This window comes from Solea solea, chromosome 7 (assembly GCF_958295425.1).
Source record: "Solea solea chromosome 7, fSolSol10.1, whole genome shotgun sequence".
Taxonomy (NCBI): Eukaryota; Metazoa; Chordata; class Actinopteri; order Pleuronectiformes; family Soleidae; genus Solea; species Solea solea.
In genome coordinates, this window is record NC_081140.1 from 21,071,580 (window position 1) to 21,099,169 (window position 27,590).

A 27,590-nucleotide genomic window follows, 5' to 3' on the forward strand; every position below is an offset into this window, starting at 1 on the left:
ACAAAACAAAATAATTGATTAATGAATCAAAGCAATGAAAGGCACATACATCACTGTTGAGAATTAGAATTGCTGCCCTACTAATCTATATATGCTCAACAAAGAACAGATTTCCTCCCAGTGAACCCAAACAGACACAGACACACACTGAGGAGTAGATATCCTCATTTAAACTCTTCTGCAGAATGAGCCAATCAGAAAACTCTGAGCAACGTCTGCGATGTGATTGGTTGCAACAACAGGCATTTGGTGCTTGCTGCTGAGTGCAGGCCTAAACAGAGAGTGACCACACAGCGTGGGCACTGGGTTAAGACTGAGATTGGTGGGTGGGGGTTTAATGAGCACAAGAGAGAACATGAAAGAAAGAGAGGACATTAAAGAAAAAAAAAGAAAGGAGAAAAGGAGGATGCAGAGAAAGAGATAGTGTAGTGTAGTGGAGTCAGTATGCAGACTTGAGTGTGAGTATGATGGATGTGCGCGTTGCCAGATAAGAGTTAAGGTTTAATTAAACGGACAAAATGAGCTTAAAGGGACATTCCTTAATTAATCTCCTTTCCTAATCCCAGAAAAAGAACAGTGGCATTCTGCGCCGTATGATTCACAGCTCTGCACAACACTAAATGTTTACTCTCTCTCTGTCTGAACTGACAATGAACCCAACTCTATAAATGTGCCAGTCTTAGGTGTCTGTCATTTCTGTAGCAGCTCCCAAATTAGAGAATAAAAACATCAGGTTTTTGTTTATGTGTAGAACCACCACAAAAACAAAGGTGTCTGGTTGATTTTCATAGGTAAAACTTCAGTATTGAACACTCATGGCCAGAAGTAAAATATCAGTGATATCTCCCTGTAGAGAATTTGTGAAATAGAAAACAAATTGACTGACTTTAATTATTATATTACTTAGTAATCATTATTTGATTATAGATTTTATTAATAAGGGAGTAAAGGCTTACAGCAGTTGCCTTGTACTCTAGTGTTGCATATTCTTGTGAGCAGTGCTGGAAATAAAAAACCTCATTGCTTAAATTAAAAAAAAAAGTTACACATCAAGTGACTAAAGCCATTTTTAAGTGTTTCATTTAGATTTCTGGTAAACGGCAGAGTAAATCAACACCTGCTGTTGGCAGGAAAACAGTCACCACTTACAAAGGTTAAACAGCGTCAAAAAAACTGAAAAAACAAAAACAAAAAAACATTTAAAACTGTCTCTGTGGTACAGGTTCCACAAGTTCTACCACTCGCCACATGTCACTCCTTCATTTAGGAGGATGCATGAGAAAAGCTTGGTTTTGTCTACAGGCCAATTTGAAATCATGTGAACTGTGCTCCCTGAAACAAAATATAGCCATATTTGGTTTGATGAATTACATGCTAGTCAATGGGAGGTTATTACCAAATACAGTCACACATCATATGACTATCTGCTGTCGTTACCCTTTAGATTCAACACACTGTTCAAAGTTATTGTACTGTACTGATTGTGTTGCTTGAGTTATTGTACTGTACTGATTGTTTCATGGCTTCAAGCTTTTCTTTCAGAATTCTCTATAATCCACTATGATGTGTCTGAAACCTATAGAGCCTTTGAACACTATTAGAATGTAAAATGAAGTTCTTGGGTTCTAACTCTGCTTTATCTGCACAACCTGAGTTTGTAGGTTAATTATTTCTAGCTCAGTGGACAAGTTTATCTTATTCACCGAGTTATTAATACTTATGAGTTGTTTTTTTTGCCTTCAAGGCTTAATTTCTTTTTATTTTTTTCAGAAAATGCTATGCTGATGCAAAATTGTGGCTGATTTCACAATATCCTTATGAGCACACAAATGCAGCATAATAATTAGGGCTAAAGTCTATACAAAGGGACAAACAATTCAGGCCTCATCATCATTAAATCTGTCATGTAAGCAAATAATAACATTGTTGTAATATAAAATATAAACCCAGAAACCTGAGGCAGAATCATTTTACTAAACAACATTTTATTAGGAAATGTAAAAAAAGAAAACAGCAACACTGTGGGCTCATGAAAATGTATAATTGAGTGGGTAAATGGATCGAATGATAAAGAAGAAGAGATGGATTTTAGGAATTGTCAAGTAATGATATAAATAATCTGACACTGATGGAAACAAGGAAATTTGTGTGTAAAACTGTCCTGTGAAAACTTTTGAAGGCTGTTTAGTTTGGTCCAAAGAAGTCAACCATGCCGTTGCCTTTACGTCCATCGAAGAAAAAGAAGTTGCGGTGAGGAGCATCTCTTTGAGAAAGAGCCTGAAGTGAAAAACAGGGAGAAAGAGAAGATCTATGAAATCTAATGATACAGTTAGGGCTGCAACGATTATTCAATTAATCGATTGTTAATGGATTACTAAATTAATTGTTGACTATTTTGATAATCAGTTAATTACGTAGTTTCAATAATTTTTTTTCATCATTAAAACAAGCTTTCTGATTTTTCAGCTTTTTAAATTTGAAAATGTTCTGGTTTCTCTGCTCCATATAACAAATACATCATTAACTCAAGCAAATTTGGTTTGTGGGAAACAACGATCGACATTTTCTGGACCAAAAAAGTACTCAGCTAATCGAGAAATTAATCGATTATGAAAATTATTGTTAGTTCCAAAAAAAATTTTTTTTTATAATAAGTGGTTTCACCTCATTAAAAGAAAATGATTTAATACCACAAAATATTTACTCAGGTACACCCTGGACAGGTGGCCAGTTCTCCGAGGATCACTGCACCACTGTGCTGCTCCAAGTGAAAATTCAAAGTGCAAAATCATATGACATAAAAAGTCTTGTGCCAATATAATGCAGTCTGACTCTGAGCTGTTAGTCTCCTCCCTCTCCCGCTCCCTCCCTCCCTCCATACACAAACTCTTTGCCTGACCTGAACTCCACTGTTTACCTCAGTCTGAGGACACCAAGCACCACACTCTGAGAAAAATGATGCTAATGTGCTTAGTATTTCAAGAGAAATCTTATATTGGTCACACACTGAGAGAAGGGCTAATTTTCTCTGCAGATGGGTGTTGGACTGTTTGCATTAAATAATTGTGATGTTTTGATCCGTGAGAGGAATCTTGTTGATGCTAATATAAGCTATGCTGCTGTTACCATACTCATACATGTCTAGAATACAGTAATAAAGTTTCACACATTCCAAATAACTAGAGCTTTTTGTTGAATTTAAGCATATCAAACATTTATGGTTTTCATGGTAAAAAAAAGATTCAAAGATCAATGCATTCCTCAAGATCTTGTTCAAAAAAACAAGATGACAGGTTAACCAGTAACTGGATTTTCACAAAACTTAAAAAGGATTATTACATCTTATTCAATAACCTTACCTTGACTACTTCCTGTCCCAGAACTCCGCCCATGACAGCACACACTGGAGACATCTCAGAGAAGCAGTAGCTGAGGACAGAGAGGAAATGTCCCATTTTGACTTAAGTGTTGGTTAGTGTTGAACCAAGGCAGTCTAGTGGCCTACAGGCAACTACTGAAAACAGTGGTTAATATGTTGCGATATTTAGAGACACAATTGGTATTGTGGAAGCAGCTTTGAATTCAGTCAATGTCTTTTCACTGACAAAAGAAACACCAATGTTTGGATTTTATCTATGATACACTGATGTGAATGTATCATAGAAAATTACACAGAGATAAGGAATAAGTAATATTAACATACAACTTCTGCTTGACTGCCACAGTGTGGAGTGTCTTAACTGAGTATCTAACATGTACATTTAACATCACAAAGGATAATGACATCCTGTACCTGATGAAGTCATCATTCAGGAGGTCACTGCTGACCGCTAAGGCCTCTAGGACATCATCACGGATCTGTCTCAGGAGCGGACTGTCTCCTGCAAAGGATTGTGGGTCTGGGTCACGACCCTTGTCTGTTCGAAACTTCAGCATGACTGTGGGAAAGGAGGGAAGGCAGAAAAGGAGAGCAGCAAAAGAAACGAAAACAGAGAGAAAGACATGACAGTTAAGGTGATGAAAACAAATTCCAACTATTTTACAAAAGCAATATTTTCCATTTAATGTATTGCACTGTTGTGATTTATAATTTCATCACACTTGGTGAAATGACTTCCATCCACAGTGAATTATCACCACATGGAAATAAATCTCAACTACTGCTCAATCTGAAACAGGATAAGATCAGTATGTGGTTGCACCATCACCAACCATTTCATCCGATTATACTCACATTTCCCCACACACGCACGCACGCACACACACACACGACTGAGAAATTAAACATCAAAAGTGTGCACTTTATGTTCTCATGAGCAATATTTCAAACAATAACTGACTTCTCCTACTGCACCACCAAGGCATAAACATCAACACCTCACCCCCATATTTCCTGTTCGTCCATTAACTTAAACCACATGAGGAAGTGAAGTCCTCCCACAACCATTTCCACCAACATCAAGTAGTGGCAGCAAATCATTGTCACATCTCAGCTCTGCCCTTTATCAGAGAAACTTTGCTAGTAGAAAATTCCTCTCAGGTCTACTGCGGACACGGAATCAAGCAGAATTTCATCACAAGAATAATGTGTTCATGGACGGAGCAGCGAGTGTGGTGTAATAAGTCAAGTCGGCCCTTTATGATGAAAGTGGCCCTTGAAGGTCATAAACAACAAACAGAATTATTGTTCCACATGAGAAAAATGTCATGTTCATTTAGGAGAGCTGGTTTCTTTCACTTGGTTTCCTATGTGATTTTATTGTATTATTCATTATTACATATTGTGATAAACCTCAGTTTCTGTCCAAATTTTGAATTTAGTTATTTTACCTTTACTTAAACAAGTTGTTCTTAAGAAAATATTTATGCAGAAGAGTTAACTTTTTTCGTTCATTGGCCACCGTGTCTAGACAGATTGCCCCAATATTAAAAAAAATGAACAATATATTTCTGAGTCTCTAATGCAAAGTCTCAAACACATGCGCACGCACATACACGCGGTTCAGATCACCCGACTGTTCCTAGTGAGACAGGAAGCAGTTGTAACAGAGGAAGAGCCACTTCCTCCCGGGTGGCCCAAAACAACAACCGCTAGCTCCAATTTTAGAAACAGTGAAGGAATAATACTGCCTACTGTCTCTCAATCACTTAAGAAAAAAAAACAACAACACAAAATCACTGACTTGCAACAGACTGACTAATAATTAAACAAATGTGCCAGACACCATCCCACAGTCACATAATTTCATGTGGCTGGTGATTAAGAACATCTGTGTAATTATGCACTGTTAAAAATAAATATCATCCATCACCCATGTATGTCATGTATGTCAAATCTGATTTGCATGTTTCAGCAATAAAACCTGCCTGACTTGATGTTAGACTATCCGAGGAGAGTTCATAGAACTTAAGTTGCAAAGAACAACAAAAACAAACAAAAATAAATGTGTACACCCCATGAAGAATTTAAGTCTGAGGAAAGAATACATTTTATGAAACATCCTAAAAATATTTTTTAGGCTTTTGCTACTCTATCTCCTTTAATACTACTACTACTACTACTACTACTACTGATAATAATACAATTATTATATTATAATATTAAATAACTGATGCAGGGTGTTTTTACATTAATTAACTGACCGTTTTAAGTACAGTACATACATAATTTTTAGGTTAGGTTAGGGACTGTTCTGTTCTTAATTTGCAACAATTGCTTCCTGCCAAAAAAATCTACAAAATTTCCACATGAAAAAAACTTTCAGAATTTAAATCGATCAGATTATTAGAAATTCTACATAATCATCAAATATATAATGAGCAGATAAAGCACTGTTCTGTTTCTCATATTCAACTTTTGTACCCTGCCAAATTTGAATTCAATTTTAATACAACCTTTCAGACGTTAGCACCCAATAACCATTTTTGGTTACTTCCTGTTGTTATGAACTTGGTGTGTGTAGGTGTAGGTGTCGGACTGCAGTCTATGCTCATTGCACATGACTGGCCATGGACGGCCTGTGATGGAAACTAGTGTGCAGCATTTGGGAATGGTGCACGACCAGGTGACAAGAGCGACAATAACAAGTCTTAAGAGAAGGTCGTCAGACACCATAAATAACCTAAAAAACAGGAAGACACTATTAGATACAGTATACATAAAGGGTCAAAAAGAGTCTTTGGGTTGATGTTTCCAGGTCATATATAATTATTCATGTGCAACTCAGCATATCAAAAATCTTTTTTCCCCACCATAGAGTTGACTGAATTTAGCAAAGTGTTAATACAACTTAACTTGTTATTTTCAAACAGTGCTAACATCTCTTGGCTAAGACTGACATTTAACTCTTCAGTCTTAGTTTAAGGATGACAACTTCATGGACAATAATTCCCTCACATATGACTTGACACCTCATCAAATAAATTGAATGCAGTAATTTTGCATTTTTATGGTGATTAGGTGTCTCAGTGTGGTGTTCCTACGTATTTTCAGTTTCAAATGATCAGCTGTATTTGTCTCCTCACTCCCACACAACTTCAAAACCTCATTGATATGAACACACATTCACAACAAATGAGAAATCCTTAAATGAACTGTTCATCCTTAAAATACTTCAGTTCTTGAGAAAATATTATGCCTTCTAAGGCAAAAACAAATATTCAATAACTAAGCAATATCCACCATTGGATTTGTTAAAAAAAACTAAAAAAATCTAATTTCCAGAGTTGCAAATACTGATTATCTTCATTATCAGCCAGCCCATACTTTCTTTAACTTAAATTACCATGAAGTAGGAAGTAGTCCACTGGTGTTCTCTTCAGACCAGCTTTGGCCTTCTCACTTGTCCAGTCAACCTCCAGAGCCTCCTTCAAGGTGCAGAAGCTAGATGTCTGATTGGTTTGAGATTGAACAAAAATGTAACATAATTGTGAGGACAAACAAGAAACATTTGAAATAGGGGAAAACACATATGTATTTGAATCTGAGATTATAAATACCACCTAAACACACAGATGATACTAATTATTATATGGTTGAGTTGAATTAAATTATTTTATTTCTTTCCCTATTAGGAAAAAACTGTCAGCCTTCAACATTTCAATAATAAAATTTCCAGTGAAGGTTCTCACACCTTGATTTAGTGGATATCATTTAAATCATCACCCATTAAGTCATTTCATGGAGCAAAATAGATAGAACATATCTTAATATGCAACAGGTATTTGGATAGTAGGATAAAATAGACATTATTTAAGAGTGAAATGTGGTCTTCACCTACTGTACCTACCTTTTTCACCATGGTGGTCTCGTTCGGGTCGACTTTAGCTTTCTTTGCCTGTGGTCCATCATTAGAGTCTCCACTCGGTTTCACTATTTTAGGTTTCTCCCTAAAGATTGAGAGTGAGAAGCAAAGACATTGAACATTGTGAGCAAACACAAATTGATAGTGTTGAAAAACAAAACAAGACTCCCTATCAAGTTTCATGATACAATTTACTGAACTTATTAGACTTAATAACTACATGACTGTTACATGGGCAATTTCATTTTGCTGTTCACACTCACTCCACATAGTTGTGCTCCTGTCCAAGGTTGCAGAACATGTAACCGTAGTAACCGTAGACATCCCCACAGAAGACCTTGATGTTGTGCTGAGAACAAAGCTGGTCAACCCGCACCATCAGGTCCCTGGAGCAGCCTGTCAGACACACCTAAGCAACAAAAAAAGTAGTAAGCTGGATGACCTTTTTTTTGCTTTATAATAATTGTTATGTGTTGTTATGTGAGTTTTAAAGTCTTTGTGTGGCTAAAAGTTGAAGGTCATGAAACAAAACTGAATATGGCTGAATATTACAAAAATCTATGATCCTGATTTAAGTGTACATCTGGTTAGGGCTATCAGTATGTACCGCATCACGATATAAATGAAATCATTAATTCTGTAAGGCTGGGAAATATGGCTTAAAATAATATCTCTATATATCTTGTATATTGTAGCCTAGCCTAGCCTAAAAAACAAGTTGTTTCTCTGGGATAATGAAATTTTTTATATTAAGATGTTTGTGCTTCTTAAAGGAGTGATAATACACTGTTAAAAGTCTAAAATAAAATATCTTATATATGTTAGTTAAAGGACATTTACATGTGTTAGAAACATTGAAATTTCCTATAAATATGGTCAAATTCTGCTATTACACAAACAATTAGGCTTAAAAAGAATGCAAGTAAGTGACTGTTACTAAAATACAATTTTGTCAATAACATGTAATATATAATATTATTTGATTTATAATGTTTTGTGTATTTCACCAACTATTGCACAGCCATACATCTGTTTTTTATAACTGGGATACCGATTTTCTTCGCAATAATTAAAAAAGGCTTTATCAGTGATGTTAAAATGGGCCATATAATTATATTCGTGAAGAAAAAAGTATTGTTGTCACATCATGGTGAGACCTGCCCTGTTTTTATATTATGATTTCCTGTGTTTTATTTTGGAAAGTAACTCTTCTCTCATTGCAGACCACTTGCTCTTCCTGTCACCAGCCTGATCACCTACCTTGATTGCCCCGATTGTTTCCAACTGTTGCCCCACCCTCATGTATTTAGTTTCTGCACCTCCCTCTGCTCAGTGCCAGAGTGTCATCGTCCATGCCACATCCAGCGTTGTTCACGCCATTGCTTTATTTCACGTGCCTTGCCTTGATTCTGATTTTATGCCTTCGTTTTCAAGAGAGATTTTTATTGATACGTTTTGTTACTTAGAACCTGTTACTTTGTTCATAGTGTTTTTCATAGTCTTAAGCCTCCTTGCGAGTGATTTTTTGTTCATAGTGTTTTTCATAGTCTCAAGCCTCCTTGCGAGTGATTTTTGTTTTTAGTTCTTCATAGCCTTTAACCTCCTCAAGAGTGATTTTTAGTTTAGCATAGCATTTTCATAGCCTGATTATTTTTGTACTTGAGAAGAAGGTTCATTAAGATTAGAATCAATAAAGTTTGATTTCCAAGTACTTCCTCTGCGTCTGAGTCCTGACCTGACAATTGTTTCTATAAATAATTAAAATTATTCCGAATATTGCGAAAATGGATGCTCATAAATCTTTTGTTGTCAATAATGAGTTTGCATTTTTATACCCATCTGCAACTGAAATCTCTAAAAGGTAAATTAATGTAAATGAAATGCCACTGTGCCGTTTTATTGTTGTGATGTTATTCACTAATTTATGTTAATTAAACAATAACCACTTACAATAAGAACATATATCAAATCATACTGTTTTACAATCTTCCATGTAATACCTGAGAGAATTACAGACATATTTTACATCTGAAAACTGACTACAATATTTTATTAAAGACAAACTCTGTGTGTGTGCTGAATCTCTGCAACAACAAAACAACTGAGCGCTGGCTGGTCAGCTGCCAGAAAGATTGAGACACACCTACAGCAGCAGCTGAATGACCAACTGATGCTTAAGCCAACACAGTAACAGTTTACCATTGTAAAATCAGGGTGGATAGATGTAAACAACTGACCACCTTATCCTGCTGACCCAGTCCAGCACACCCAGAAACACCCTCAACCCACTGATAAGAGCTTTCAGAGCACAGTGGACAGACCGGTGGAACAGTGTTTCCACATACTTTGAATGGTTTTAACAGTCTCCATAACATTTGATTATCTATAACCATCTATTTAGTAGGATCCAACCTTTTTCTGTCCAAGAGATGATAAGCAACCATAACTGACCCAGGAGCAGCATGTGACTGAAGCAGCCTCAGAAAAAAATGAAAGTACTGGAAGGATCACTGGATAATTAGGGGGTCCTTTTTAAAATGCAAATCTGTGGGATGAAACGGAACCTGCATTTGTATATTTGTTGGGCTTTAAAAGGAAGAATAAACAAACAAGCATTTTCACACTTGTAAAGTTAACAGGCAGAAGGTGACAGTGTCAGCTGTGAGTCCACTCCACTCAGGGTTAGGGTTAGTGGGCTAGGGTTAACCGAGCAGTGTGTTTTAATATTGTATTTATCATCCAGTAATTGGGCTAATTATATGAAAACTGTAACCACATACTTTATCCTTCCCGCTGAGTCTCACACTAATCTTTCCTGGAAGCTGATAAAAGTGATGTGGTCTATACCCTTCATTAATAATACCCACCATCTCCACCTGTCCTCACTTCACTTTATCATGTACTTCCCCCATCCCTCTCTTTCTCCTCCCTCCTGCCGACCCACACTTCACACCCCCAGAGGGAGGAAGACTGTCGACAATTTAGACAAAAGAGGAGTGAAAAAAAATCTGCTATTGCTCTGATGGTGGTGTTGAAGCACATTCTTCCCCTCAGTAGTGATAAAAGAGAGCTTCCATTTGTGAGCATATTTGCCAGTGGAAATAAATGCTGTCAACTGAAATAAGTTTTTATCTTAAAATAACACAATCAGTCCTTTATTTTTACACTCTTATTATAATAATAATAATAATAATAATAATAACAACAATAATAATAATAATAATGATAATATTCATTACGATTGAGGACATTCAGACAATATTCAGACCCATTCACGCAATTTACTGTTTGAATTGATACAGCTTTATACTAAAAAATGGTCTTCCTCTAGACCTCCTGCCTGGCAGTTCCAACCCCAACATCCTTCTACCAATATACTCACTGTCCCTCCTTTGTACATGACCAAACCATCTCATTTGGCCTCTCTGACCTTATCTCCAAAACATCTAACATGTGCTGTTCCTCTGATTGACTCATTCCTGATCCTATCCATTTTCGTCACTCCCAAAGAGAACCTCAACATCTTCATCTCTGCTACCTCCAGCTCTGCTTCCTGTCTTTTCCTCAGTGCCACTGTCTCTAGACCATACATCACCGCTGGTCTCACCACTGTCTTGTATATCTTTCCTTTCCTTTCATGCAAAGTATAAGTATACTAAACAATTAATTTACACTGAACTACATGAAAACTTACTGACAGGGAAAATGTACTCCTGCCAGGGGATGATGCACAAACTCTGCACAACTGGATTTGGGGATTTAATAGTCAGTCAAGTTTGGATTAGGCTGGATGGAAACATCAATGCAGATTATTATTTTTTTCTTAGCTTTTCCAAAGTAATTATATCACAAGACGCCAGTATTAAACTCATCAAAGCCTGAATGGAGCCATTACTATTCCTTGAAGTGCGCAGCTATGTGAACGGCATTCAAACACCTAACTTCATCAAATTCAGCCTAATGCAGGCGTTCTGGTCCTGTGGCTTGAAAGAGCAAAACAATGACAGCTCTTTTCGTGTATGATGTGTGATACAAGTGACATCTAGTGGCCACATTGAGTAATACAAGACAGGTCCACTTTTATTTGACACATTTGAAGAATGATTACAAGAAAGTGTGGTTCTGTAACATTTACAGCTGCAACTATCGATTATTTCCATAATCAATTAATCAGTGGATTGTGTTCTCAATTAATGGAGTATTTGTTTGGTCCATAAAATCACAGAACATTTTGAAAAATGTTAACAGGTGTTTCCCAAACCTCAAAATGATGATGTTCTTGAAATGTCTTGTTTGGTCCACAAAACAAAATGTTTCAGATTTAATAACTTTAATGATGATGAAACCAGAAAATATTCACATTTAAGAAGCTGCGAAATTTGAAAACTGGTTTAAATTAAAAAACCTGAATAACCAACTATCAAAATAGTTAGATGATTAATCTAGTCCAAATAGCTACATGTTTAAACATCTGATTTTCACAAACAGACATACTATAAAAAAAAACAAAAAACATTTAATTAGAGGCATTTTGGTACATTGAACGTTTTCAGTACAGTGGGTTTGATGTCTTGATGAAACTTTAATACACACTCACCGCATCAAATTGTAGAAAGAAGTCATCTGGTTTATCCTCGATTCTGTCTGTGTCAGCGTGGACTTCCACCATTGGGTTGAGGTTCTGTGCTCGCTCCAGAGAGGCCTGGGCACGATTCTTACCCTGAGCTGATACTGGGACCAGAAATTGAGCTCGACATGACTCCTCTGACACCTGGAGGACACAAATACATCGAACAATTCTCCTCAAAAGCTCCATCTAGATTAAGCTGAAATCAATGACACTGTATATGGATATATACTGTGTTTCCACTGCAGTATGCGTACTTCCATCTGCTTTTAAAAATTGTATTGATTGAAATAGTATTGATTTGCCACATGCATCATTTACTAAACGTATGTAAATCTACAAAGACTTCAGCAGCCTAATCACACCACCCTACCAGTCTATTTTCCTAGAATACAACTGATAAGCTCTGACAGTGACAGGAAAAGGGGCACCAATGTGTCATGTACAGTGTTTGTAACGCCGTTTTCTCTCCACTGTGAGATAAATAAAGCTATCTTTACCTGTTCATGATCCAACAAAGTCAGCGCTTTTACTCCAGCCAGGATCAGGTTTTTGGCCACTTCAGCCCCCAGGCCACCCAACCCTGCCAGAAGCACACGAGACCCTCGCAACCTGTAGAAACAACACACACACAATTTCTTTTTCAGATGCCTCCTCCTTGTCACCAGTTTGTGATCGTTAAATAAACGTGGCCCTATACGAAGTAATTCGACTATTGCATTCCATCTGGAAGAATAAATAAAATCGACATTGTTCAATACGCCAGTACAAGAGCCGATATCGATCAATTCTGAATCCACACTGCACGATTTAAGATAAATTCAGCAGCAACAAAAACCTGTTAAATACCATTTCAAAACCGGTACAGCAGAGTGCGACGAACCTTCCGCTGCACCGATTAGCATGGTAAGCTAACTGACCTCTTCTGTGCATCCAGCCCCCACAATCGGATCTGGCGGTCGTACTGTGCCGCCTCCTCCTCGCTGATGACCGGGTCCTCTTTCTCGATCATATCGATCATTTCAGTTCACTCCAAAGTCGGTGATTTCGGTGTAAAATAACTGTATTATACAGCCACAGATGTAGATGTTTCAAATACCGCGACTGTCCCGCTGAATGGACGCTGAATTATGACGTAGACTGAAAGAAACAAAAGACACATCGCACTCCTAAATTATACTGATTCTTTTGGGCTATTTTATTTCAGATGTATTTTCGGTTTGTTGATCGAAATATTGCGATTTTACACACGGACTTTCATTATTACCAAAATACAGTTTACACCTGTCCATTATTCCAGTTTGGGTATTTGTGGCTGTGTGCATTACGATCCATTTTTGAGACTCGATCAAAATATGTGTGGTCATGGGGCCGGGTGCAAACCCAGTAATGTGTGGAGTGAATAATACAAATGTAAATAAAATAATAAAATGTGGAAAACTCGGTAATCTCATTGAATTTGCCCATTCAACATTTGATGAGCCCATGGACATTAGACGGACTAACGGAATTGTATTTGGAAAAACTAGCCAATATGGAACTGATGTTACACAAGTATGTTTTGAAATTGTCCAATGCTTAATTTAGCAGTCACTATTCAAATATTTTGCAATAACTTTCAAAACACCTGCGAGTCAAACTCGGGGGCTGTTGTTACCCCATATTTTTCACATTCGGCAATTTCCGTCGGACGCGTGTAAACGTCGTTCGTACCGATGGCGCTTTCGGAGAAGCCCTCCCCCTTTCTCAGTGGAGAAGACAGGCGGCCATTTTATGTTCATCAGTCGTCATTTCACAGCGCTACAGTAGGACGGACAACAACAGGATTCAATTTCATCATATTTCCATTACAACTGTTGTGGAGAATTGCCTACTATGAACTGAACCTTTTCCTAAAATCCAAAACAAGTAGATCCTAGTGAAGTGACGCATAAGCCAGTAGATTTCAGCGTCGAGTTGTAATTTTTTGCACCTCAATGTAGCTAGAGGAAATGGCTGTGGAAAGCATGACTGTCCATCCAAACTCCCCAACTACCAACCACGAACACACCAGTCTCCTGACTGACGAAAGGTCGAGTAATTCTACAATCATATTTATATGAAATTATTTATTTGTCCTGTGCTTTTACACAAAAGCCAGAGGTTTCTTTTTTTTTTTTTTTTTTTTTCTGTCAGAGGGATTTTAATTCGCCTGTTCTGGAAAACGAGTGCAGAGGTAAAGAACGCCATGTTGACACGACAACGCCAACTGGGAGGCCAAATAGCACCTGGAATAATGTTATTCCCCGTGTTTTAGCACAACATCACTATCGACTCGAGTCATCTTGTCTGAAGAAAAAAAATGACGACCGACACATTTGATCAATTATACTTTCCGCCATATTCGCCAACTCGATGGTCACAAAGTATTGCCTAAATACTTGCCCATTCCTTTAACAATTGTTCGGTTAAATGATGCTAACTCAGTTTTATGTGGTGACAATTACAATAAAAACACAGTTTCAACAAATCCAAGCGATCGCATTTTGCTAATTTGCTAACGGTGGGCCTATTTCAGGCTAACGTATCAACTTTAGCCTGTTAGCTAAGATGTCGAACATATTTGGCAAGAGATAAGGATGCTAAGCTAATGACAATGGCTTTCTTAATGTCATTCTTTTGATACCCGTCGCATTGTCGAATGTACAGTATTACGCATCACAGCAGTAACAGTCACTATAGTATTTTAACTGAACATTAAAGCCGATTTGATTCGTTGATTTTGACGTAAACGGTGTTCTTGCACAGCGTGTCGCTCCACTAATCTACGCACTTGATATTTTTACAGGAGTCGCCTATGTAATCGTAAACTTTCTGACCCATTTAGACTCCTGGATTTTTTTTCAGTTAGGAAATGTTCTGCTGCAGTTTCAAAATAATTTGTATGATTTATCGAACCAGACAGATCGCTGGTAAAATAACAAAATATAGCATTTAAAACGTGTTTGGATTGTTTGTTGGTCTTGTGAAACTGTATAATATATCACTTTTATTTTCAGACGTGCCCATACTGATTCGTCCCAAACATCCACAAAAGTCCCCCAAAATGTGTAAAACGTCTGCAAAGCATTCAAGAAGTGTTTCAAGCCAAACACAAAGTTCCCCTCTTCCAGTCCCCAGTTGGCAAATTTGCTATGTGTAATCCAGTTGACCCCTCTTCCAAGTCCCACAAACGCAGCAGTGGCCCTTAAAAGCTAGGCAAAAAACTGTTCAATGGTTTTGAGTGCAAAATGTGGAGAAAACCTGTCACAGTAAGTATTCCCCATTTTAATAATGGCCCTTTGCATTTAAAGTTCAGTTAGGGAGCATCCGCTTGGTTCTTAATGCATGGTAAATCCTCTGATGCAGTCATCTTCAGAGATAATCTTGTGCTCTGTTGAAGTTCTCAGTTGCTTGTTAGTGTGATGTGCTTAGATATTTCAGTGTGGTGTAGCTATTGATCTGAAACTTTCCATGGATTATCAATAGAGCACAGGCTAGTAGTACATTCAATTGTCTAGCATGTTACTTGTCTGGAGTCTAATCAATGACTTGTTAAGGTAATAGTGACTGTTTTTCCTCTGCTGGTCTATTAAATCTACTTTTGTGTTGGTAGATTTCAGTAGTAACTCTTACATGCACAGTTGGCCTCACTTGTTATTTTTGTAGCGTTTTCTCCATGGTTGACTCCAATTGATGGGCGCTAAATGTCATGTCAGGACTGAAGCCATTAGATCCTTCTCATAGTGAACCCCAGCAACTTTATATTCTCAATACACTATCAGGAGGGAGAAAAAGATATGTTAAGATGGTTCTCTGAGTTGATGGACTTTGGATTTAAATCTGATGGCTGGTGCTGGGCAAATAACCTGAGAAACCTTAGGGTTGTTGGTATTAGTACAGTGTTTTGTATAGAACCTTTTAGAAAAAAATGTATATATATAAAAATGCTCATTGTAACTTGCTTACTGTTTAAGGAACAATGGAGCAAACCTTAAATTCCATTTTGGATTTTTTTACAAGGAGCAACTAAAGGCTTTTTACCCCTGTTTTAGGGCTTCAAAAATAAGTTGAATACATTTGTTTAACTAAAAGCTAATTTAGATCTTCACTCTGCAAAGGCTTTCTTGAAACAGATACTTGATAGATTTGGCCTTATTGTCAGATAAATATTTGAACAGTTTTATTGAACACATTTTGGCTACTATATAATGATTTTGCAAAGTCTGTATTTTATGAGAAATTGATGTTTACTGTGCATTTCATTTATGACAATAGCTCTTGACTAGCATTTACTGGTGGCTCTTTTCTTAATTGATCACAGTAGTGTTTACTGCTTTTCTGACAAACATTTAGCTTGTGTCACACTGACAACCCACACGTCATTAAGACTAATTATTACAAGTTAAGTGCAGCTGAGCTCACATTTTGTCTTAAAAGAGGTCGACTTTGCAAGTCACTTGAGATATATCAGTTCATTTTGACCCATGAAAATGAATTCCAAAATAATGGCCAATACAAGAATGTGTACACACCAAGTGTTTTTTGTGTATGTGTCTAGTTCAGCTGTAGCTGGATAGTGCTGACATTACAGAGCATGCTACTAGGAATGACATAGAAATTGTAAGTTTTAATTTAAACTCTGCAGGAAGAGGTCAGCTTGTGATCCATATCAATTAAGATCTCATGGTTTGGTCTGCATGTGAGGGCTTTGCTCTGTTCAGTGAACAGCACAGATCTATTGAAGGTAGCATAGTCAGCTGAGGTTTTAAAATATGACCACAGTACCGTGAAGTTAATGTTAAAGTGCTTTTCAGTTGTGCATGACATTTGGTGCAGGCTTTACCTTGGTTACATGATGAGTGGCTAGTTCTAGGGTATTGCTTGGTTCTCTGAGGGATTTTTGGTGCAGTTTTTGAGGCAATGAAAAGATCAAGTGGTGATTTGGGAGTTCATTGTAAAACCACCTGGCAGAATTACAGGCATGCACAAAATTACAGTTGTAAATTTCATGCCTTTTTGCTATGGATTCATGGCTCTCAGTTTTTAAATTTACAGAAACATTTGTCCTTTCAAAATTGTGTCAGATGTTTTCAATACACTATCCTGTGGTCTGTTCAGTGTCAGAAATAGCCATGACAGAAAGCAATAAGTGTTATTAGGATGTCAGTCTAGTAGTCTAAGGCCAATTTTATAACTTTTATCTACGGCACACGATCGAGTCAACCTTTTTGTTACTATTGACCTCACAAGCTATTATTTCACAACATCTTTAAGATAGAATTTTCCACCTGGATTAGTTAATTAATTATGTGTGTGTGTGTATGTATATATGTTGGATACATAAACTGCTCAACTCATAAAATGTTGGTGAAAATTTTTGGGGAAATTATTCTACAGTAAAAAAAAAAGACTGATTTGTGGTTGCTACCAATCCTCTGTACTTGGTTTCTGACAAATGAATATGTTGCCACTGAAAACACAGTGATTTTATTTTGTAATTGTTTTTATTTTTATTATACATCTACTGCTACTTAAACATTTATATCGTACAAATGTGCTGGCAAATGGCTGGTTAGAAACCGCAACAGCCCACAAGAAGCCAAAATACATAACATTCTTCCATATGTATTTTCTCCACTTCTAGGCCAGAGGATGGAGAACTGGAAGAAGGCGAGTTGGAAGATGATGGAGGAGAAATGGTGGAGGAGGATATCGGTGGGGATGCATCTGCAGCAGGAGGTGCCAAAGAGGGGGGTGATGAAGCATGTGGAGGTGATGAGGCAGGAGGGGAAGGGGCTGGGGAGAGGCCTCCTCGAAGTAAGGAGCGCCATGCCAGCAGCGGTTCTGATGAAGAAAGATCCCATCGTCGGAAGAGGAAGAGGAAGAAAGAAAAGGAGCGAGAAAGGGAGAAGAGGAGAGCCAAGAAAAAACGCAAATCCAAACACAAAGTGAGAATTGTAACAACTACAGAACTCAAAAGACCCTTTCAGTTCTGCACAGTCCCATCTTTATTTTAAAAAAAAATTAACAGCTGTCTTTATCTTAAATTTCTCTGCAAATCTGTTTCACTGTCTTTCTTCCAGCGTCATGCATCCTCTGATGATGACCACTCTGACTTCAGTGAGGACTCTGACTACAGTCCCAGTGAGAAGAGAAAATACAGAGAGTACAGTCCTCAGTACCCCCCTCCTGTAAGTTAAAGCAAGCATTTTCATTCTTGTTTAACTAGATTGGATTTTTGAATAAAGGTATTGTAACATACTTGATTTGTTGATATTAAAATATTCTCAAGTGAAAACCAAATATTTTTAACCATCTCTAGTCACATGCAGGCTACAGTGGCTCAAAGAAAGGCAGCTATATGAAGATGGATAAGCAGAGCTATGGAGGCTATGAAGATTATGAAGAGGAAAATTTCGAGGGAGAGGAAGAAGAGGACATGGTGGAGGAAGACTATGACGACTTCACAAAGGAGCTCAATCAGTACCGCAAGGCGAAGGAGGGAGGAGGTGGCCGGGGCGGACGAGGTGCGTCCTTGACTGTCTGGTTAAAACTGTTACCTGACTGTTATTAAATTAAAGGTAGTGAATATGACACCTAAACTAGGATATCGCTGGTGGCAGACTGACATTTAAGGCCTGATATAGTGAAAATCTCTAATTTCTAAAGTTTCTAAAAACATTGAGGTTTTACTTGTACTACTAGTTAACTTTTAAAAAGTTATTTAGAAGTCTTCATTGACCTTAAGGCTTTTGAAAGTGTGACAAGATGTGTCACTGTGTGCTTTTTCACTTGCAACACAGTTTTATCTGCTATGTTGTTCTCAGATAATGGAGCTTATTTGTCCAAACTTATCACTCCAAAATTCCATAGATATACTGCCAATATCCCTTAAATGCCTCTTAACTCTTGTTTCATTTCTCTCTTTGTCTGCATTTCTTTAGGGGGCAGAGGTCGTATGAAATGCCTGAGAGGCCGAGGAGGAATGAGGGGAGGAAGGAGGGGTAGAGGAGGAAGCAGAGGAAGAGGACGAGGTGGAAAGATGGGAGGAGACAATGAAGACGGAGATGGCTATGTAGATGACTTTGAGGTTAGGTTTAGAAATCAGTTTATATTCAGTGTGTGTTTGCTTTGGCCACACTCCTGGGAATAAGTTGTTCCTCTGTTTTGTTTTGTGCAATTACAGTTGTAAAAAAATTATTTAAAAGGAAGCCGAAGTTGACAAACACAGACAATCACTGTTTGCCACTAACAAATCAATACTTTTGATGGTAGATTTTCTCATTAATGGAATTATATGTCAAATAGTTTAGGTTATCACCAAACTACTGAAGGAGTCAATTAAGTGACAGCTGTTAAATTTGTCCTTACAGTATGGAGATGAGGACTATGAAAACATGGGAGATGAGGATTACGATGACTACTCAAAAGATCTCACTCATTATAAGAGGTCTAAAGACAGAGGCAGAGGTGAGTTTGAATCTTGTGGTTGTCCAGGTTTGTGTGCCTAGTTTATCTATCTCTCTTGGTGAAATTACTATTGCTCTTTTTGAGGACACATTGGCTGTGATGGTTATGCACATATTGAATAGCTGGCAACTCACTTGTGTGACAGTGCTGACCTGTCTGTCTTTGCCTACAAATTCAATATCGAACTCTGTCTTTACCTTTTGCTCCAGGAATTAAAGGAGGCCGCGGTCGAGGCAGAGGTAAAGGTGGGCGTGGTATGATCAGAGGAGGAAAGGGTCGAAACAGAGGGAGAGGAAGAGGTGATATGGGGAATGACGATGACAATGACATGGACAATGGGGTAAGGCTGGTATGGTTGTTGTTCTGCTCAAATTGTCCCAACTCTGATTTTAAAACACACTACATGCTCCAAAGTATGTTAAATTTGAACGTGTCTGTTTTTGTATTTTAGGATGGAGTTGGAGGTGACGGTCCAGGAATCGGAAGGAGGAATCACAATGAAAAACACCAGGATAAGAAAGGAAAGGCCATCTGCAAGTACTACATTGAAGGGAGATGTACCTGGGTAAGATCACATTATGTTTGGGGTTGATGACTGAGAACATTTTGTGGTTTTAGTTTGCTGCCTACTTATTTCTTAATTATAATGTTATTATTCATTTTAATATTTTTTATATATATAAATATATATTATTTTTTTGCATCTAATATTTAAAGTATATACAATCTTCTCAAAGATGCTGAGCTTTTGCTGAAATTATCAATTATTCAACACATGTTTTCAGTTGATCACAAAATATTTGCAAAACAATTTGGTTAGATATGTACTGTGCTTACTATATTAAAATTAAAACAGTGTCCACAGGTAATCCAAACTGATCTCTCAAAGTCCTTTGAAATTCCGATTTCATCATGACCTTTTTTTTTACCACCAGGGTGACCACTGCAACTTCAGCCACGATGTAGAGCTGCCAAAGAAGAAAGAGCTATGCAAGTTCTACATCACTGGATTCTGTGCACGGGCTGACCACTGTCCTTACATGCATGATATCCTTCACTATTAACCACAGAGTGAATATTAATAGAAGGCAATTCTGAGTAAATAGTTTTTTCATGCAGTTGAATTCAAAGTGTCCCTCTGAATAGAGGTGGTTAAACAAAGGTGACAAAGTATTATTTTTCTTTTTAACTGTAATAATACTGTTTGCATGAATCTTTTTGCTGTTTTTGTTTCTCCTTGACTCCCATGTTACGTGAATTCCCCTGTAAGCTATTCCATACCACAGGTAACTGTGTCAATGGGGATGAATGTATGTTTTCACATGAACCCCTTAATGATGACACTCAGGAGCTGCTTAACAAGGTAAGGTCCTGGGAAAGTGACCTAATCTTAAAGCCATGTTTATACAATGCATATAGTAGTCATCACATACATTGAATTTTTTTTTTAAATCATTGTAACTCATTTTATTTACACAAGTATTACATAAGATAAATTATAAGTTAATCACTTTACAAAAACCCCTCTAAAAGATATCTGAAGTATGTGCTCGGCCAGTTTTCTCTTAGACACTGCAGGTACATAGTTGCAAAAATATGTGCAACATAATACCATCAAAACCTTTGGAGAACTCGCACCCAACATCTTTGGTACACATACCCATGTCAAATATGCTTATGACATGATCTTGAATATCAACTGTCAAATTTAGATATTTCAAATATATTTATATACTTGATTTAATTTGAATAAATCAAATAAATATTGTTGAAATGTCTAGATGCTGGCTGAGGATGCAGAGGCTGGAGCTGAGGATGAGAAGGAGGTAGAGGAACTGAAAAAGCAGGGAATCAATCCTCTTCCTAAACCACCTCCTGGAGTTGGCCTCCTCCCCACCCCTCCACGGCCTGTTCCTGTGGATGCCAACACAGGGACTGGGGATTTTGGTGGGCCTCCACCAGGTGAATTTGGGGGTCCTCCTGACCAGGTTTCCATTACCAGCAAAGGACCCCCTGGACCAGGACCGGTTCCTGTGCCTAATCCCTGTGCTGGTCCTCCTGTAATTGGCCCTGATGGAAGTCCCTTCCAAGGCGGGCCACCAAATCCCAATATTCCTCCTCCCCACATGGGCCCCCCACCTCCTTGTTCTGCAGGGGGTGGTGGTGCAGGGAAGAAAATCCCCTCTTTGTTTGAGATCAAAGTTCAGCCAACAGGACAGCTGGCTCAGAAACTGGCTGTCAGGTAAGAGATACAAAAATGATCATGAAGATTTAATGTTTATATTCACATTTATAGAAAGCTTACTTGTTTGATAAAATTGGATCCGAGTTGTTTGTAGATTACTAAAGAAATCATTTACCCTTTGCCTTAAAAAGAAGGCTCTGAACATTTTTAGGTTGCTCTGTCACTAAGAATGGCAGCTGCTTTGATCATGTCTTCACATCAGTTAAATGATTGCTATGAAGTTTATATATAGTACATTGTCAATTCATGTTAGAGTTTCAGGCATGTATTCCTTTCAATGTAAATTACACATATTTATAGCACTGCTCATTTTTAAATAACAATTCATGGAACACAAAGTCCAATATGTTTGTTGTTTGTTGATTGTGATTGTTTATTCTGTGATTATGTCACTACCCCCCCCCCCCCCCCCATCTCCTATTGTCCGTCTTGTATCAGAAGCCAGACTCCCAATGGTAACCAGGGTCAGACTGCACCTGGACCCCAAGGAGCCCCTGGCACCACCTCAACCCACTTCCCTTCCCCTCCAGGCATGATGTCTCCAGACATGGGCCCCAACCTTGGGATGAATCAGGGCCCCCCAAACATGGGCCCTGGTGGACCTCCCATGATGGGAGGATATCCATCTGGTGATGCTCCTCCACATGGAGGCCCTATGCCACCATGTCCACCTCAGGGTGGAGGAAATTTCTACAATAATAACTTCTTCAATCAGCAGGGGGGTATGAATATGGAAGGTGTGGTTCAAGAAGGTGATTAACTCATATTGAACACAGTTAATTTTGAATAATTATTTTGATTTTTGTTTTATTTTGATATTTATTTGAATTATTTTGAATAATATTCTTCAGGTGATGGCAGTCACTGTTTTTCTTCTAATAAGTGCAACCACTGTTCTGTCTTAGGTGACAACTATCAAGGTTTTGCTGGCATGGATGAAAGAGGAGGAGCAGGAAAATTTATTAATCAATCAGGTGGTCAAGAAGGCTCTTCCAATGGAGCCTTAGCCAATCAGGGAGGGATTTCTGTACCTGACTTCCTGCCTCCGGCACAACGTGTCCTGTTCATGAGAATACAACAGAAGCAGCAGGAAGAAGAGGAAAGAGCTCGCAGAATGGCTGAGGGAGGAGCAGAGAAGAGTAGAGAGGCTGAAGGTAAAAGAAAAGCAGGCCTTTGTGTTTAATGTTGATGTCTTAAAATACATTGTTTTAGTTGTATTGCTCAGATCCCATCGTCTTTAGGAGAAATAGAAAAATACTGCTCACTGTGGAATGTGTACACTATTAATATACATATAGCCCCAACCCCCAAGTTACTTGAATTATCTGCTGTTGATTTTGTGAATGCAGTTGACCCAAACATGTCGTCCTTTTCTAGGTGATTCAGGGAATTGGTATTCTAGTGAGGATGAAGATGGTGGTGGTAGTGTGACCTCAATCTTAAAGACACTCCGTCAGCAGACCCAGGCTCCTCAAAAACCTGATGGCCCTCCGAGCGACCCACGGCTACAGAAAGCCTCTGCTGCCAATCCTACACCTCGCCCAGCTGACCCCCGCTTGATAAGGGACCCACGCCTGGCACGTACCACAGAGTCAGCCCAAGTCTCTGACTTGTCCACTCCGTCCTCCTCTGGACCACCTGCAGATCCCAGGTTAGCTCGACTAGCTGCTGCTGCCTCGGCTGGATCCACATCCCATTCACCTCCTGCCACGAAGACAGAAACTCCTCTGGTCTACAAACCCCCGCCACTTACAGCCCCAGCAGCAGATGAAGAGGAGACAGAGCGAGTTCTACGGGATAAGCCAGTACCAATTCCTTTGGATCCACTCATGGGCATGGCACTGAGAGACCCACGGTCTCAGCTTCAGCAGTTTAGCCACATTAAGAAGGATATTGTTCTCCACATGCCGGCTTTTGCTAAAACTATCACCTGGTCCCCTGAAGATCTCCTCCCACTCCCTATCCCTAAGCAAGACCTCCTTCCTCTCCCTCCAGGCATCCCTCCTGTTTCTTCTCTAGACCCACGTCTCTCCCGTGCTCAGCAGCAGCACCACACATCACTCCCTCTTTCACCTCCTGTACAGTCTCCTCCCTCCTTGGACCCACCTGCTCCCTCCTCCTCCACTTCCTCTCTCCCAGACTTTGAGCTGCTGTCTCGCATTTTGAAAACTGTTAACTCCAGCCCATCCCAGACCCCCTCCCCTCCTCTTTTACCAACATCTACTCCCCCCATGACAATGCTGGGTCCAACTCCCGTCGTGCCTCCTGCCCCTGCAGAAAAACCAGCTGACCCCCGTGTGGCTCGTAAAGTCCCAACTGACCCCCGTCTCCAGCCACAGAAGTCGGCTCTGAAGCAACCATCAGAGCCTGCACCACCTCCCGTCTCATCTTCAACTCCAACAACAACATCTAGCTCACCCCCTCATACTACTGCCCCCTATGATCCAAGACTGCTTTCTGCAGGTGGGGCAGGACGTGGTGTGGGAGCTGGCACACAAGGGGGAGCCAGTGTACTGAGCAGCATCAGTCTGTATGACCCTAGGACTAACAAACCAGGCAGTCCTGGTACTAGTGGTGGCTCTAACAATTCCCCCAACTCAACCAGCACAGAGTCTAAAGTCAGTGAACCCACAACAAGTAAACCCAAGTCCAAGGAGCCTCTGTTTGTTCGGAAGTCTGCCCTGGACCAACCAGAGCCAGAGAAAAGTGGAGAACAAGGGACAGATCGATACAACAGTTATAATAGGCCCCGACCCAAACCTGCCCCCTCTCCTAACACAACAGTCCAGGGAGGGCCCAATGCAGCCGGTGTAACTGCAGCCGGAGGTCAGGGTGCTCCTGGAGCAGCTTCAGACCAGGGCCCTGCAGGTGTCCACAACCTACCGGTGTCCTCCTTGTTTGGCGTGGTGAAGCAGGCGACCATACCCGGTGGGACCAGTAGCCCTTTTGGAGGAAACAGCCCAGCACAGCCTGACCAGGTGGCCACAGAGCAGGACAATGCCTCATTGAAGGACGTTTTTAAAGGCTTTGACCCCACAGCCTCACCTTTCTGTCAGTAACCCCTTGACCTTAGAACCCTAACAGCCCATGATGTGGTTGACATTGGCTTTTTTTTAACAGTTTTGAACACTGAACAGATCAGTTTAAAAAAAAAAAGAGAGAAAGGTACACAGAGGCAATGGCCTGCAAAACTGGTTAACAAAGTCTTTGTGAACAAACTGATGATATGCAACATGTTTAATGCTCACACAAACATACTTTACCAGTGTTGCAGATTCAGATTCTATGAAAGACTTGGGGTATGGGAAGAGTTAAAAGAATAATCTCTTAATTTCTATTTTAAACAAAATTATTGATGTACAAATAAAATATATTCTCTTCATCTCAGTGCTTAATGAAAAGATATTCAGACAGCAGCAAAAAACACATTTATATTCATATCTCTTTTCATTTTTTTTCTTCAGGTCTTGAGCTTCACTTTCTGTAAATCTTTTAATCTATAAACAGTTTGATGTGCTTGTCTGCATTGTTGGATAATTGAAGTTGGTAGTGCACTTCACAGATAAACGGATAGGTTACTGTTTTTGTCAGATTTTCTCAAAAAAGATACTCATTTGTGTTTCGTTATTAAAAATGGCACGGAACAGAACTTCTTAAGTCCTGTTGCAGAAACATATTCCTGCTATGTCACTGCCTTTTCACTGTTCTTAATTACTTTAAGAAGCTCATTAGTTTTGTTTAACAAAGCCTATATTTTGTCCATATGACCCGCTATGTCACATTGTTTGCTGAAACTCTTGCAAATACCTAAACTTAAATCTATTTTCTGCTCAGTTTGTTTTCTAAGTATTTATTTTTCTACTTGCACTGTCAGTTTGTGTCCTCTGAGGGTTGTATCAATATTTTAATGTCTATAGCTCCTTCAACTGATAAATTACGGTTTCATTTCAGATATTTAGGTCTTACCTAAAACAGTCACTTTCTCTGTTGTAGAAAGTGACGGTGACCTTTCAGTACTGCTTCTCTACACCACTGTCATGTCCCTCCATCATATACTTGTGTGACTTTTACTTTTGTTTTATCAATCTGTGAAATTTGAGAAGGTTCAATTCATAAATGATATCTTCTGTTGCTTGGGGGTAGTAAACGTGTAAAAGAGACTTTGCTGCTCAAACTCAAGATACAAATCATCAGGTCTTGCTCCAGTGGCACATTTTAGCTGGTAGGTGGTTAGCCATAGCTTCAGCAATGTTGAAGGGACATTTAAAACATTTCTGGAGTTTTTTTGTCCTCTGCTAAAAAGGTGATGTTGCACGAAGGCTCAGCCTGGAATTGAACAGCCTTGGTCACTCAACATTTAAGTTATTTCACCTTGTTTAAAAGAGGAAACTTTGATTCACCGATTCAAACATCATCTTGATTTTATTTAAGAATTGAGAGAAATCCTACGAGACATAGGATGGAGAAAAATGAAGACTTAGCATCAATTACGATTTTCAGCTTTCGTCTCTAGTGGTTGGTGACAATCATAGAATAGAATTGGACCTAAAAATTTAATAATGCATAAATCTTGCATTGACCTGTACAGGTGATCCCTCTATCATCGGCCTGAGCACTGAACACAAACAGAATGTTTTTCTCTCTCAGACATACAGTTGAAGATGTGCACACTTAATGGTGGTAATGTTCATAGTTAAAGATGAGCGTTTATATCTCCAGAACTTCCCAAGTAGTTTATGCCTTATACCAGAAAGAGTTGAAAAGAGGATGAGGATGTTTATTCCCATTTTGCCTGATGGGCCAGATATTTCATTGCCAGGCTTGTTGTTCACTGTAGTGGAGCTTTAAGAAGTTTGATTGTACAACAGCTGTCAGGATCATCGTCAACTGTCTTGTGAATAAATGTTGATTGTTTTAATTTATTTTTTTTATATACTTGGGTAAATATACTTCCTCATTCATCATTTTTGAACTGAATAATTTTATATGTCAGGACTATGAAAGTACCATTCACCTCAGTGGGATGCAGGCAGCCTGCAACAGTGTAAAGAGTGGAGAATATTTTTTTAAAATTTGGTTTTGTGTATAAAGACCCAAACTAACAAAAGATTCACTATTTGCTCTTTCTTGCCAGGACATCAGAAATCCTCTTAGATGGCTGAATGTCAGCTATAGCAAGTGTGAACACGATTGTTCATTTGTCCCTTAATGACTTTGTTTTATAAATTTCTCTATGTTCCTTTTTCTTGCCATGTACATTTGACCAGTATCCTGTCTTTGGGGAGTGGAGTTTTCTAACTGTACACTGTAGGTAAGGTTGTCAAAATATTTAAATAAAGTTGATTCGTGATCAACCAGTTATAACTATTTACACAAATTTTCTTTGTTTGTCTGGAATGGGTAAGGAACCACATGTGGCCTTTCGACTGGCATAAACCTAACCATAAACCAACATTTGTTTTTGATCAAGAAAAATTAGCAAAGGTGTCACCATTGTTTATTCTTGTAAGGACTGTGAGTTGTGAGAGTTACAACTTTGTAAGTGTGGATATGACTGATATTTAGTGTTGATTTTTCCTGTTTCCTAACAGCATGTTGCTAAGAAAACTCGGAAGCTTATTTTAAGCTACTTAAGTAAATCAGGAGCATTCACTAGGGTTGAGACTGTGGTCACTGAAATGACCTTTCTTGTCTGTAACTACATTTTTCCCCTTTGTTACTGTTTTGCTTCTTCACTTAAATCATAAATTATTTTAAAATTCCCTCTGACCCTGAATTCTAAATTCTATAATTCTTCTACTGCTGGTGTGTTGCTGTCAGTTTTTCTGACATAGTTTCTTACTATATTTAGCCCCAGTGAGTGTAGTTTTGCAGCTCATGGCTTGGCCTCTCTGGATTTGGATCAACATCCCAGCAGCATGCA

The 27,590-nt window shown here is 38.7% G+C and overlaps 2 protein-coding genes across 3 annotated transcripts; one reads left to right on the top strand and one right to left on the bottom strand.

The window, feature by feature from the left end:
• Positions 1-1,965: 1,965 nt before the first annotated feature.
• sae1 (SUMO1 activating enzyme subunit 1) lies at positions 1,966-13,070 on the bottom strand. The gene is made up of 9 exons (XM_058633242.1): positions 12,852-13,070; positions 12,432-12,543; positions 11,902-12,075; positions 7,568-7,713; positions 7,290-7,389; positions 6,786-6,891; positions 3,794-3,938; positions 3,360-3,429; positions 1,966-2,277 (listed from the first exon to the last, which is right to left on the bottom strand). The coding sequence occupies exons 1-9, from the start codon at positions 12,950-12,952 to the stop codon at positions 2,185-2,187; spliced, it is 1,047 nt and encodes a 348-aa protein (XP_058489225.1). The 5' UTR covers positions 12,953-13,070; the 3' UTR covers positions 1,966-2,184.
• A 619-nt stretch (positions 13,071-13,689) lies between these two features.
• On the top strand, positions 13,690-27,031 carry zc3h4 (zinc finger CCCH-type containing 4). Of its 2 annotated transcripts, none has more exons than XM_058633240.1 (14): positions 13,690-14,002; positions 17,597-17,900; positions 18,036-18,143; positions 18,275-18,479; positions 18,897-19,042; positions 19,326-19,422; positions 19,632-19,762; positions 19,874-19,987; positions 20,358-20,469; positions 20,676-20,785; positions 21,204-21,664; positions 22,106-22,419; positions 22,573-22,821; positions 23,045-27,031. In XM_058633240.1, the coding sequence occupies exons 1-14, from the start codon at positions 13,923-13,925 to the stop codon at positions 24,724-24,726; spliced, it is 4,113 nt and encodes a 1,370-aa protein (XP_058489223.1). In that variant the 5' UTR covers positions 13,690-13,922; the 3' UTR covers positions 24,727-27,031. The 2 variants fall into 2 exon arrangements, with proteins under 2 accessions (XP_058489223.1, XP_058489224.1); XM_058633241.1 differs by having other exon boundaries at positions 22,109-22,419.
• Positions 27,032-27,590: the final 559 nt, after the last annotated feature.

Coding starts and splice junctions, on each gene's coding strand:
- sae1 (XM_058633242.1), bottom strand. CDS start 12,952: ATGATCGATATGATCGAGAAAGAGGACCCGGTCATCAGCGAGGAGGAG. Junction 12,544..12,851: donor GGGCTGGATGCACAGAAGAG/GTCAGTTAGCTT, acceptor TTGTTTCTACAG/GTTGCGAGGGTCTCGTGTGC. Junction 3,430..3,793: donor CTGAATGATGACTTCATCAG/GTACAGGATGTC, acceptor CTCTGTCCTCAG/CTACTGCTTCTCTGAGATGT.
- zc3h4 (XM_058633240.1), top strand. CDS start 13,923: ATGGCTGTGGAAAGCATGACTGTCCATCCAAACTCCCCAACTACCAAC. Junction 19,423..19,631: donor GTCTAAAGACAGAGGCAGAG/GTGAGTTTGAAT, acceptor CTTTTGCTCCAG/GAATTAAAGGAGGCCGCGGT. Junction 19,988..20,357: donor TTGAAGGGAGATGTACCTGG/GTAAGATCACAT, acceptor TTTTACCACCAG/GGTGACCACTGCAACTTCAG.